This window comes from Heptranchias perlo, chromosome 18 (genome assembly GCF_035084215.1).
Source record: "Heptranchias perlo isolate sHepPer1 chromosome 18, sHepPer1.hap1, whole genome shotgun sequence".
In the NCBI taxonomy this organism is placed as follows: Eukaryota; Metazoa; Chordata; class Chondrichthyes; order Hexanchiformes; family Hexanchidae; genus Heptranchias; species Heptranchias perlo.
In genome coordinates this window covers 8,195,179-8,209,239 of record NC_090342.1, presented here as the reverse complement: position 1 = coordinate 8,209,239, position 14,061 = coordinate 8,195,179, and the positions used below count along the sequence as shown (strand labels likewise).

Below are 14,061 nucleotides of genomic sequence, written 5' to 3'. Positions count from 1 at the left end.
GCTAATGAAGGTGGTGGACTCCAAAGCTGAACAGGATAAGCTACAGGAGGATTTGAAAATACTTGGGAAATGGGCAGACAGATGGCAAATGAAATTGAATGTAATGAAACGCGAAGTGCTTTACAGGGGGACAAGAGATCCAGGGAAGAACTATTACTTAAATGGAAAGAAAGTAACGTGCTTGGAAGGAGGCATTGACTGGTCCCAGGCCACTTCTGAGGTGGCGGACTGCTGCAGACCCCGGTGAAGCTGCAAAACGCTTCACTGATGCCCACAACAGAGAAACCGCTTCCATGATGTCACTGTAAATGAGGGCCGTGACTTCTGCGTCGCTCCTGCCAGTTGCCGCATCTCCTCGGAGACCGAACTCGGAGCCTGCCCATAGGCGCGATGTTCCTCAAAAGCCCATCTTCTCATCCTCCCGAGTACTCAGGAGGTCCGGGCCCCACTTCCCCGAAGCTGCAATTTAGGGTGGGGTCAGCGCTGCAATGGATCAGTGGGCTGATGGCCACGTGGAGGTTTGGGGCAGTAAATGTTTTTGCTACGTAAAAACAACACAGTTGGGATAGCTTTCCGAATGCATTGGCCAAGATTTTCCAGTTTTGTGGAATCGGGGCACGTCTCCAGCTTCCAAGCACTTCTGCCAGGCACAAAGGTGCGCTCCTGACCCCGGTTGACCTTTCGGCCTGAGAGTAATCATTATATTTGCAGCAGACTCCTTGGCCTGTGGCAGGGCTCCGGCAGCATTGGCAAGTGATTGGCAAAACGGAGGCATTTATATTAAAAAAAATGTGTCCACTGCCTTGGCCTGTACCATTGATCGTTCTGTGATTGATTGCATGGGTTTTCAGAATGCTTCAAATTAAATCATCCCCTTCATGCTGGATGCCAGGAGCGAACAGGTGACCCTGGAGTTGCTTTGGAGCAAATGACAGAACTATCTGATGACATATTTCTTCCATTTAAAAAAAAATCATTCTTGGGATGTGGGCATCACTAGCGAGGCCGGCATTTGTCGCCCTTGAGAAGGTGGTGGTGGGCCTTCTTGAACCGCTGCAGTGAAGGTGCTCCCACACTGCTGTTAAGTAGGAAGTTCCAAGATTTTGACCCAGCGATGATGAAGAACGGTCGATATATGTCCAAGTCAGGATGGTGAGAGACTTGGAGGGGAACTTGGAGGTTATAGTGTTAAGAACATAAGAAATAGAAGCAGGGACAGGCCATACGGCCCCTCGAGCCTGCTCCGCCATTTAATAAGATCATGGCTGATCTTCGACCTCAACTCCACTTTCCCGTCTGATCTTCATACCCCTTGATTCCCTTGGAGTCCAAAAATCTATCGATCTCAGCCTTGAATATACTCAACGACTGAACATCCACAGCACTCTGGGGTAGAGAATTCCAAAGATTCACAACCCTCTGAAGAAATTTCTCAGGCAGGACAAGCGCCCACTGGCCTGGTCCTTCTAGGTGGTGGAGATCGTGGGTTTGTGAAGCGCATACGCATAAATTAGGTTCACCCATATATGGCTGGCATACTGTACCCTGCCTGCAAGAAATGGGGAGGATGTAAAAATCAGTGGAGCGCAGATGGAGCATGTCCCCAACCCATTTTCTGTCCCAGTTCTGCTGAACAATCAGCAGAGGAAGGGTGGGAAGCCCCAGCCGTTAGTTCTAACCATACTGATCTGTACCTATCTCATGCATGACTGAATGACTGATGCATGGTACCTAAAGAGTAACGAAAGCTTAGAATGCAACAGGAAACTCAGCCAAATACCAGATCATCAGTGGACTGTATATTCTTAAACAGGTTACAAATTCAGGCTGTAAAGGTCTCTCTTGGACATATAAGCATATCCTTACCTTTCCTCAAACAATATCCTTTACAATATAACTGACAAATCACAAATACTGAGTGTTAGATAGGGTAAAAAGATATCCCTGCAGTTCATAGATTTTGCAGCGTTTTAAGTACCAAATGCTTTAAAGTAGAATATTTACGAGACATCTTTTAGTATAATACTAAATCTAATTTGTTTCGAGTAAACTTTATCAATGATGACACATTAATAAAAGGATGATTGTTTTCTTCTTTAAACGATGGAATTCTGGAAATGGTGGAGAATATCAATGGAAATACCTGCATATTTTGTAATTGTGACAGTTTTCACTGCTGATCTCCAGTTTAAAATATCAATTTTATAGCCTAACAGACTGCAAATTTCCAATTATTAATTCTTTTGTGCAATGTGGAATGTTAGGTTTGGATCCTATTTGATAGATATTTCATGAACGTACCCAGAGTCTGGAATTTTTGAGGTAATTTAAACTTTTATGGATAGTTTTTGTCTGCTGCGGTTATATTATAGACACCGGAAAGTCACACGCTTTGGTGAGGCATTCAGAGAAAATGTTCTTGCTCGAAGCCAAAATTACAATGAAAGGCTTACAAAAGGGCCTTTGTCACCTCTAACAAATGGGCTGAAAATAAACTGTCACTCAGAAATCATAGCACACCAAAGCATCATCAGAAATAACAAATTTAGTATTAACCATACTAGTTTGTTTTTTAAAAATGATTTTTATATTTACAGTTTTGTAAAAACTGAGAATGTAAGTTGTGGCAATCGTCCAAAATTCCATTAAGCGCAAATAGATCCAAATTCTGAATAGAATCTCACACTGTCGGCGCTACAAACCTTCCTTCGCATCGGGGCCAAGAAGACCAGGCACACTGGGTGCACCAGGATCCAAAGGTTCATGGGGAATCAACTCCTCCTCATAGTCACTGTCATAGGTAACAAGCACACTGTTGCCAGAAGGTGTCAGCCTGCCAATCTCGAGCTATGATCAAAAACGCAACGTACATAAGTTTAAAGAAAAAATATCATTTCACGTTGACCTAGTTTTATATCTGCGCAGTCGCAATCGAGGCAAACCCAATTCAGTCTCTGTACCACGTTCTACCACATGAGGGCACCGAAGTCTGACGACCTTAAAGGTCCTTGACAAGTTATTGTAAAACTGCATCAGGCTCGTTGAACTAATCAATACGTGTCCAAATTCTATTTAAACATTAATGATTCAACCCATGTCTTAGGTTGTATGCTTGTAGAAAAATGCTATGATTTTCTTCTTTTATTCCCTTTAATTAGATATTAAGTCATTTCAATAAATTGTTGCTGTAACAGCTCTGAAGAACTTGAATATGAATTTTCAGAATGTAACAAAACGCCTTTTGATAATGCCATTTCTAAGTATACCTTTGCCTATACACATACTAGGAATTCAAACTATATGTAATTCCACTTCTAATATTTTTTAGGATACTTACAGGCCACTGCGTTTCCTCTGATTGTAACACAGCACTAAACCTGCAGAGAGATATATTGAGGGGAAATTTTACGAATTTGCGCTCCTGGCTTAGAGGATTACTCATCCAGAGCAGACTATCAGGAATATGGATGTGAAAGTCAAAGATTACACAGGATTTCATGGATGGAAAATGCTGTGGGGCCCCACTGATCTTTGCACCCAAATTCCCAGTATCCGCTCCATGCCGGGAGCATTAATTCGTAAAATTTACCCAGTAAATTCTGCTTTTCTTGGTTATTTTACTCGGTTTCTTTTTTCTCTTTCAACTTTTCTAAACTCATTTCCTGAAGTTGCTGACTTATGCTGGGGCCTAGGTCCAAAGGGGTCAGCGGTTTTCTTGGGTCCACACCCAAGAGGCCATTCTTCGTGAGTGAGCCCAGACAATAGAATGCCGACAACCAATCGGTCATGGAACGGGAGGGGACATCATTGTCAGGTTTGAGCCGATCCTCACGCAAAGTCCACACTCGTGCATTTTTCAGTATGGGTCGTTTCCTAGATACGGATCAGGGCTGGGTGCCCAGACAAATTTTTTTACTCCCCTCGCTAGCTGTGACCGATTGTTGCTGCCGTGTTTGAGATCAGCTAACACAACATAGGCCAGATTTTGGACCCGGGATCCCCTTGATCTTATGGCTCAGTGTCACAGCAGTCAATAGAATAGTTGCGTTCTACAACTAAGCCATTGGGAAGCCCTCCTAAAATTTTATTTTGCATGTTCGTCAAACTAGAATTTAATTCGCCAATGTTCCTGTTAATTGTTATGATGCACAGCAGAAAATTTGATGTTAGATGACACAATGCTCAGAAAAATATTAAAATATTTCTTAACATGCCAATCTTTCAATAATAGAGAAATTTAACATAATACATACATCATTAGCCGGCTCACATTGGATCTTAGGAACAGGAGTAGGCATTCAGCCCCTCGAACCTGCTCTGCCATTCAGTTAGACCAGGGCTGATCTGTACCTCAACTTCATTTACCTGCCATTGCTCCATATCCCTTGATACCCTTACCTAACCAAAATCTAGCGATCTCATTCTTGAAAGCTCTAATTGTCCCCCAGCATCCATAGCCTTTTGGGGAAGACAGTTGCAGATTTCTACTACCTGTTGTGTGAAAAAGTGCTTCCCGATTGTACTCCTAAATGGTTTAGCTCTAATTTTAAGATTATGCCCCCTTGTTCTTGATTTCCCCCACCCAAGGAAATAGTTTCTCCGTATCCACCCCATCAAATCCTTTTAACATTTTGAACACCTCAATCAGATCACCCCTCAATCTTCTATACTCAAGGGAATGCAACCTGCCCTCATTAATTAACCCCCAAGCCCTCTTGTTTTTATTATTTTGGATATATACTTGAAGAGGAAACATTTGCAGGGCTATGCAGAAAGAGCAGGGGAGTGCGACTAGTGGGAATTTCAAAGAGCTGGCACAAACACTGTGCTAAATGGCCTCCTGTGCTGTATGATTCTATGATTTTCGACTAGTTGTAGGGTGATAACTGCTTTTATTTTTCTAGGGCTCCGTTTTCTCATTTTGCATGAAAATAAGAGTTAATCATCCTAATTTTGTAGAAGTTGATAACCTCCAATCAAAATGGCAACTGCGCCCAACTTCCCCGCAGGTGATTGTATGAAACCTGATTTGGTTGGTGGGACGGACAGAAAACTGGCCAATCATGGCACACTTGTAATAATGGTCCTCTCACAGTTCTTAAGTAGCTAAAAAAAATACTGGCTAACTTGTAAAACAGACAAAGTTTGGTGATCCAGGTGTGGAATGTGCAATACTGAGTGAAAGTGGATAAAGTCCTGATTTACCAAATCTTAACAAAAAGCAAGTTGCATATCTTAAATATTCTCGGTAAAATGTTTTGCAGTTTGAATTATATTATACCGGTTCATTACGGCTACTGTATCCTTCGAAAAACCAAATGCAAAAGATAGCCTTTCCAAACAGGCCCCTTGTGACTTCTTTCATTGTTGGTTTATGTGAACCTGACTACAGTTCAAACCAGGACTTGTCACAGTCTCACTTAATATCAGGGCCATAAAGCTGAACTGAATATTCCTTGGCTGCTGCGGTCTGTTTGATTTCCTGCTCCGTGCATAACTTGATTACCTCATGATTATCTCTACTTTCCAGGATGTGAAGCGAGCCACTGAGTGTGCACGCAAAGGATGTTAGAAAACGGATAAGATTTTTGGAGTTCCTGCTCATTCCAGGTTATAAAATTTGAAAATTGGCACTTGTAACTGCAACAGATGCTTGGATTTTTAAAAAATATATTTTTACTATTTATTTTCTGCAAATTCATTTTTACTACATCTTAGCAAATCTAGTTTTATAAGCCTCTCACTCAGAATCAGTGCAGAACTTTTCTGTTTTGCAATTTTTGATCTAATGAATCATTCAAAGATCTGCTCACCAAACAAACATAACATACTTGGAAAAGTATGTTTAAAAAATGTTTTAATTTTTTTTAAAAGACCTCGATTGTAGATTCTGCACAATTAATACAAACTAGATTCATCAATTAATTACTTTAAAGAAGATGTAGCTGTATGAAAATAGTTAATCTTATGATCATATTTCAAGATCATGTTGATCATTAACAACACTAACTCTAGGTCTGACCTGGAGTTCAGAATTCACTTTTGTTCACATTCCCCAGCATGATTGGTTTTTAATAAGGTTTAGTGGTATGTAACAAGCAATTGTTTTTGCTAATTTTCATTAACAGCTTTTAAGTTGGAAACAATATTTAGAGTAGCAATCCAAATGGATAAAAAGCTTTCTACTATTCTTGTCGGCTTTTAACTCTTTTTGTTAAATTAGTTGGAGTAATATCTAAATATTGGGAAGACCGAAGCCGTTGTCTTTGGTCCCCCGCCACTGACTCCATCCCTCTCCCTGGCCACTGTCTGAGGCTGAACCAAACCGTTCGCAATCTTGGCGTCCTATTTGACCCTGAGTTGAGCTTCCACATAGCCGCTCCATCACCAAGACCGCCTCCGTAACATCGCCTACCTCCGCCCCACCTCAGCTCATCTGCTGCTGAAACCCTCATCCATGCCTTTGTTACCTCTGGACTTGACTATTCTAATGCTCTCCTGGCTGGCCTCCCTTCTTCCACCCTTCATAAACTTGAGTTCATCCAAAACTCTGCTGCCCATATCCTAACTCGCATCACCCATCACCCCTGTGCTCTCTGACCTACATTGGTTCCCGGTCCGGGAACGCCTCGATTTTAAAATTCTCATCCTTGTTTTCAAATCCCTCCCTGGCCTCGCCCCTCCCTATCTCTGTCACCTCCTCCAGCCCTACAACCCTCCGAGATCTCTGTGCTCCTCCAATTTTGGCCCCTTGCGCATCCCCGATTTTAATCGCTCATTGGCGGCAGTGCCAACAGCTGCCTAGGCCCTAAGCTCTGGAATTCCTTCCCTAAACCTCTCCGCCTCTCTCTCCTCCTTTAAGACGCTTCTTAAATCCTACCTCTTTGACAAACCTTTTGGTCACCTGCCCTAATATCTTCTTATGTGGCTCGGTGTCAAAATTTGTTTGAAAATCGCTCCTGTGAAGTGCCTTGGGACGTTTTACTACATTAAAGGCGCTATATAAATGCAAGTTGTTGTTGTTATCAAATTAAAAGCACAGAGGAAAATATTCTCCTTCGTTCTTTATGCTGTTTTCTGAGTGTAACAAACAATGGTTCAAATAGCCATCCATAAAATAAACTTTGTGTTTGTAGGACTGCGTCCTTCCAAATTGCTTTCTGATTGGGCTGTGTTAATCACATGACATTGGTCTCTGCTAGCCTCATGACTCAATCAGATCTGAGAACTGTATTCTACAACAAACACAGAAAGCAGGGGAAGCGCACCAACAACTGAAATTTTAATAAGTTGAACTAACCATTTAAAAGTTCTAACTGAAAGTTTGAGTAAGCAGAAGTATCGGCAAATGTTCAAAAAGTTTTGAGTTCTAGCTAAAATTTTAACTAAGTTGAAGGCCTGGCCCTGGTTAAGTCTAGAGTCCAGGACAAGCCTTGGACTCAGTTTACCAGCAGTCCAGTCAGAGCTGTCAACTGCCTAGAAATATTTTTTCGATGAGCAACAGTGGTTTCGATAAAGTGTTCAGTATCATAAAAATGCTTTATCAGTAGAATCATTGAACATTGAATTATTGAGAGGCTTGGAAGCTCATTAGGTTTGACTACAACTAATTTTAAGAATGATTTTCAGATTTCCGAAGATACCCACATTAACTTTCAGTTAGTGTTTCAGGGCTGTTTCTCTTTTTTTACTTCTACCACTTTTATTTGAAAATTTGAAGGTACTCCTAGGCTGCAGTGTTAGTGTGAAGTGAAACTGCCTCACACCAACACTGTCATTGATTTGTAAATCCAGAGTCAGAGCTTGACTTGATTCTGGAGCGAAGCGAATTGAGATTCTTTCCACTATAGAGTCTCGTTACACTTCACTCAAGAGTCAGGTTGGGCCCTAACTCTAGGTTTACATGCATTTTCAGTGTCAGTGTGAAATAAAACCCATTTGGACCCTTGCTAGTATAATAGTGTCAACGCAAGTTTCCACATTGCTAATGTCCAAATCCAATGCATTTTCAGAAATAATGGGCCAATTTGGATTTACAAAAGGCAGTGGTTTACAAACTTTGCAAATATTGACACACTCCTGGACACCCCTGTCCTAGCTTCCGAAAGACAGTATCAACTACCCAAACAAAAAATTGTGCTATTACTGTCACACAGAAAAATTCATCAATCTGATGACTTTGTGGATATGTCTGGGGTTCACTCATAGACCTATAAAGATCTGCGGATCTGGTAGGGACCAAGGACTCCATTTTAAGCGCATGCCTTATATATGGACATCCTTAAATGCCTGAAGGAATACATTTTCAAATACATTTTTGTGGATAAAACCAAAAATTAAGTATCCAATTCCTGTTTGTATACATTATATATGGCACAACACATTCTTATGTTAATCAATAAAATAAATTCTGATGTTACTTGTCAAAGCACACAGTACTGTATGATTGCTAGCCAAGTAACATGTTTTGATTACAGGAGCCCACAGTCTGTTGTTACCTGCCATAGCAACACTGCAGCAAAAAACTAAAACAGAACACAGTGAAAAGTCACTGCATCGACATACTGGGATAGATGTTCCTGGCCCTGCACCTGGGCACGCCGGATCTCCTGAGCACGACGAATACAGGGAAACCTGGGAAGGAGCACGTACACATAGGGGAGCTACTTTTTGTAGATGGGCACGCACTCCTGTCCACTCAATTATCTCTTATTGACTGTACCCAAGTGATCTAATTTACCTGGGTGCAGGATCAGGAAAATCTACTCTATTGTGTTCTGTAGAATAATACATTCCAGAGTGCAATCCAAGGCAGTGACACATTTTAAAAACCGGTTCAGTTTTTCCCTTGCAGTTCATGCTGGTATGACAGAGGTTTTGAATGGCTCCTTTGCGTCATAAGACAATGCTGAATCTCCAGTGATACATTTAAATGGTTGATGCCAAAGTTGAAAGTGTCAAAGTGAATACAGATATAGGCCTGGCTAGAATAAGAGGTCTGAAAACAGATCAGGCTGCTGGTCCTGACGGGATTCACCTGAGTGTGCTTAAAGAAATGGGAGCTGTGTTCTGTGAGCCCATTGCTCATATATTTAACAGCTCCCTAGGGTCTAGGACTGTTCCCAGGTACTGGAGGGAGGCCCATGTGGTGCCAATATTCAAAAAGGGGAACCAGCCACAACCAGGAAATTACAGGCCCATTAGCTTGACTGGTTATTGGCAAGTTGCTGGAAGGGATCATTAGAGATACACTTTATGACCACTTTGACAGAAAAGGGGTAGTTAGAGACTCTTAACACGGCTTCTGGAAATGAAGGTCATGGCCCATCAATCTGGTTGAATTTTTTGAAGAAGTTCCTAGGTTGATGGATGTAGAAAGCCCAGTTGACATTCTGTACCTTGATTTTCAAAAAGCTTTTGTCCAGGTGCCACGCAATAGGCTACTTAGTAAGTTAGAGTCCTGTGGGATTGGGAGCAGATTTTGGGTTGGATAAGGAATTGGTTGCATTCTCCTGGGCAGAAGGTTGTTATTAGTGGCAGTGGTTCTGCGCGGGGACCAATTACTAGTGGAGTTCCGGAAGGATAGGTGTTAGGAATGTTAGTCTTCATCATCCAGTGATCCGGATGAAAACATGGGGCAACTCTCTCCAAATTTGCGGATGATTCAAAGATTTGTGCCGTTGTTAGTTGAGAAAAATAGATTACAAGCAGATCTAGAACGGATCTAGCAGCTCAAAATTGGGCATCCATGAGGCGCTGTGGGCCATCAGCAGCAGCAGAATTGTATTCCACCACAATCTGTAACCTCATGGCCCGGCATATTCCTCACTCTACCATTACCAACAAGCCAGGGGATCAACCCTGGTTCAATGAGGAGTGTAGAAGAGCATGCCAGGAGCAGCACCAGGCGTACCTAAAAATGAGGTACCAACCTGGTGAAGCTACAATTCAGGACTACATGCATGCTAAACAGCGGAAGCAACATGCTGTAGACAGAGCTAAGCGATTCCACAACCAACGGATCAGATCAAAGCTCTGCAGTCCTGCCACATCCAGTCGTGAATGGTGGTGGACAATTAAACAACTAACGGGAGGAGGAGGCTCTGCAAACATCCCCATTCTCAATGATGGCGGAGTCCAGCACGTGAGTGCAAAAGACAAGGCTGAAGCGTTTGCAACCATCTTCAGCCAGAAGTGCTGAGTGGATGATCCATCTCAGCCTCCTCCCGATATCCCCACCATCACGGAAGCCAGTCTTCGGCCAATTCGATTCACTCCACGTGATATCAAGAAACGGCTGAGTGCACTAGATACAGCAAAGGCTATGGGCCCCGACAACATCCCAGCTGTAGTGCTGAAGACTTGTGCTCCAGAACTAGCTGCGCCTCTAGCCAAGCTGTTCCAGTACAGCTACAACACTGGCATCTACCCGACAATGTGGAAAATTTCCCAGGTATGTCCTGTCCACAAAAAGCAGGACAAATCCAATCCGGCCAATTACCGCCCCATCAGTCTACTCTCAATCATCAGCAAAGTGATGGAAGGTGTCGTCGACAGTGCTATCAAGCGGCACTTACTCACCAATAACCTGCTCACCGATGCTCAGTTTGGGTTCCGCCAGGACCACTCGGCTCCAGACCTCATTACAGCCTTGGTCCAAACATGGACAAAAGAGCTGAATTCCAGAGGTGAGGTGAGAGTGACTGCCCTTGACATCAAGGCAGCATTTGACCGAGTGTGGCACCAAGGAGCCCTAGTAAAATTGAAGTCCATGGGAATCGGGGGGAAAACTCTCCAGTGGCTGGAGTCATACCTAGCACAAAGGAAGATGGTAGTGGTTGTTGGAGGCCAATCATCTCAGCCCCAGGGCATTGCTGCAGGAGTTCCTCAGGGCAGTGTCCTAGGCCCAACCATCTTCAGCTGCTTCATCAATGACCTTCCCTCCATCATAAGGTCAGAAATGGGGATGTTCGCTGATGACTGCACAGTGTTCAGTTCCATTCACAACCCCTCAAATAATGAAGCAGTCCGAGCCCGCATGCAGCAAGACCTGGACAACATCCAGGCTTGGGCTCATAAGTGGCAAGTAACATTCGCGCCAGATAAGTGCCAGGCAATGACCATCTCCAACAAGAGAAAGTCTAACCACCTCCCCTTGACATTCAACGGCATTACCATCGCCGAATCCCCCACCATCAACATCCTGGGGGTCACCATTGACCAGAAACTGAACTGGACCAGCCATATAAATACTGTGGCTACGAGAGCAGGTCAGAGGTTGGGTGTTCTGCGGCGAGTGACTCACCTCCTGACTCCCCAAAGCCTTTCCACCATCTACAAGGCACAAGTCAGGAGTGTGATGGAATACTCTCCACTTGCCTGGATGAGTGCAGCTCCAACAACACTCAAGCAGCTCGACACCATCCAAGATAAAGCAGCCCGCTTGATTGGCACCCCATCCACCACCCTAAACATTCACTCCCTTCACCACCGGCGCACTGTGGCTGCAGTGTGTACCATCCACAGGATGCACTGCAGCAACTCCCAAACCCGCGACCTCTACCACCTAGAAGGACAAGAGCAGCAGGCGCATGGGAACAACACCACCTGCACGTTCCCCTCCAAGTCACACACCATCCCGACTTGGAAATATATCGCCGTTCCTTCATCGTCGCTGGGTCAAAATCCTGGAACTCCCTTCCTAACAGCACTGTGGGAGAACCGTCACCACACGGACTGCAGCGGTTCAAGAAGGCGGCTCACCACCACCTTCTCTAGGGCAATTAGGGATGGGCAATAAATGCTGGCCTCACCAGCGACGCCCACATCCCGCGAACGAATAAAAAAAAAATTTTTAAAAATGGGCCTGCGTCTGGCAGATGTCATTTAAACAGATAAATGTAGTGTTATGGACGAGGATAGGGGTAATACCAAGAATGTATATACCATGCAGTATTGCAAACTTAAGGCTATTGAGTGAGAGAAAGACCTAGGTGTCATAGTGCGTGAATCTCTGAAGGTTCATGACCAATGTCACGAGGTTATAGTAAAAGCAGGTAGAGTGCTAGGGTGTATCACCAGGACGATCAAATACAAAACAAAAAATACAATCCCGTCCTTTTGTAAGGACGTTGGTTAGGTCTCATCTAGAATACTGTGTCCAGTTTTAGTCTCCTCACGTTGTGGGTGATATAGAGAATGTCACTGGACTGATACCTAGTTTAAAGGCCCTTAGTGACCACGATAAAGAGCTGGGCTTTCTTACTGTACAAAAGCACCGACTTTGAGGGAATTTGGTCTAAAGGATTAGATTCAGTCCATATGGATCGAATATTTGAGTTAGCTAGGGAAGGGAGGATCATGAGTATGTATACGTTATGTAAGCATTGAACTAGGTTAGAAGTCAGGAGTTATTTCTTTTCTCAGAGAGATGTCGAACTACGGAACACATTGCTGGCTCGTGCAGTTAGTGTGGGTTTGCTGCAAATGTTCAAAAGGGAACTGGACAACTTCCTAACTGTGGCCGACATCACTGCATATAAAAGGTAGGTGGGATATTGGGGAATGTATCTCCCAGTCCCTGTGGGCTCCTGGAACTTGTTTTATTGCTTTTGGGAGTCAGAGAGGAATCTCCCAAAGCTTTCCCCCCCTAGATTGGCTTAGGACCTTTTCCTCGGGGGCTTTTGACCCTCCCAGGAGATTGCGTGGCTGGCTGGTGGGAAGGGGCGTATGGGGGACTTATGCATAAGTTGCACCATGACAGTATGGGAGAGACTTTAATGAACCAGCTGGTCACTGTGCTTGCAGACCCACATTGGCTCCCAGTCCAGCAATTCCGTGCCTTCAGCTGCCTAGGCCCTAAGCTCTGGAATTCCCTCCCTAACCTCTCTACCTCTCTCTCCTCCTTTAAGACGCTCCTTAAAACCTGCCTTTTTGACCAAGCTTTTGATCACCTATCCTAATATCTCCTTATGTGGCTCAATATCAAATTTTGTTTGATAATGCTCCTGTGAAGCACCTTGGGACGTTTTACTATGTCAAAGGCGCTATATAAATGTAAGTTGTTGGCCTGTTCCTCTGTCATTTTCGAATATTTGTATGTTAACCCACTGCTGCGTTTTGCTATCTAATACGTTAAAAGACTCTGAGGTAAATTTTACAATGCTCAGACCCAACACGGAAATTTAAATGGATTGATAGTGTGCCCGAGATTTCCCAAGATGGATGGAAGATCATGGGAAGCGCACCTGCAGTTTCCTGCGAGGTGCTCCCAGAGGGCGATGCCCTGAGCCAGGAGTGCACATTCATAAAATTCTCCCCCGTGTTATCCTATTTCACAAGTTAATCAGCCTGTAGCTTTTTCCCCCACAGGCATTTTTTGCAATGGAAGCAGTTATCTTCATCCAGCACCAAATCTGGGATGAGGAATGTCTTTTTGTAGCTTTTTGTTCCTAGTAAAATAAATTTAAGGCCTGCACTCGGCTCTTGCTTGGCACAGGGAAAGCCTGCATGCCAAACAAGCCTGGGTTCATCATCTCTTTTCAAAAGAAAATATTGTGCGATCGTGATCTTGTGCTGGAATGTTACTCCAACTGTAATCTGACAGAATGGTGAGACACACAGAACACGACTGTTAAAGTAGGCCACAGATGGGCACCACATTTCGCAGGATATTCAATACCGTGTTATAAATTATTTTTAAAAAAAACTTTAAAATTCTGTGATAAGAACATTTCCAAAAATAATGATCTTTCACAAACTTCAGTTGTCTGGCAAAGGGATGTAAGTTTTTTTGTGATTGTGTTCTATAGGTGGTATATGTCAGGGTGAATTTTACCGATGTGATGATGGTGGGGTATCGTTGATATTTGCATACAGGATCGGGGGTAATTTTACGAGTCTGAGCTGCCGGCAGGGAACCTTGCTTGGCGTGAGGAGCATATTGAATTTGGGATGCGCACTGCCCCCTGATCTTCGGGTGTCAGCCGTGGCTCAGTTGGTAGCCCTCTCACCTCTGAGTCAGAAGGTTGAACTATATGAAGCAACACAAGCTCACGGTGG

The 14,061-nt window shown here is 43.7% G+C and overlaps 1 protein-coding gene across 1 annotated transcript in view; it reads right to left on the bottom strand.

Moving 5' to 3' along the window:
• LOC137334559 (epiphycan-like) overlaps positions 1 to 14,061 on the bottom strand; it is a 32,411-nt gene that overhangs the window by 11,497 nt on the left and 6,853 nt on the right. Inside the window, exon 2 of the mRNA XM_067999321.1 lies at positions 2,703 to 2,847. Within this exon, the coding sequence (XP_067855422.1) occupies positions 2,703 to 2,847 (145 nt within the window). The remainder of the gene's footprint in view (positions 1 to 2,702; positions 2,848 to 14,061) is intronic.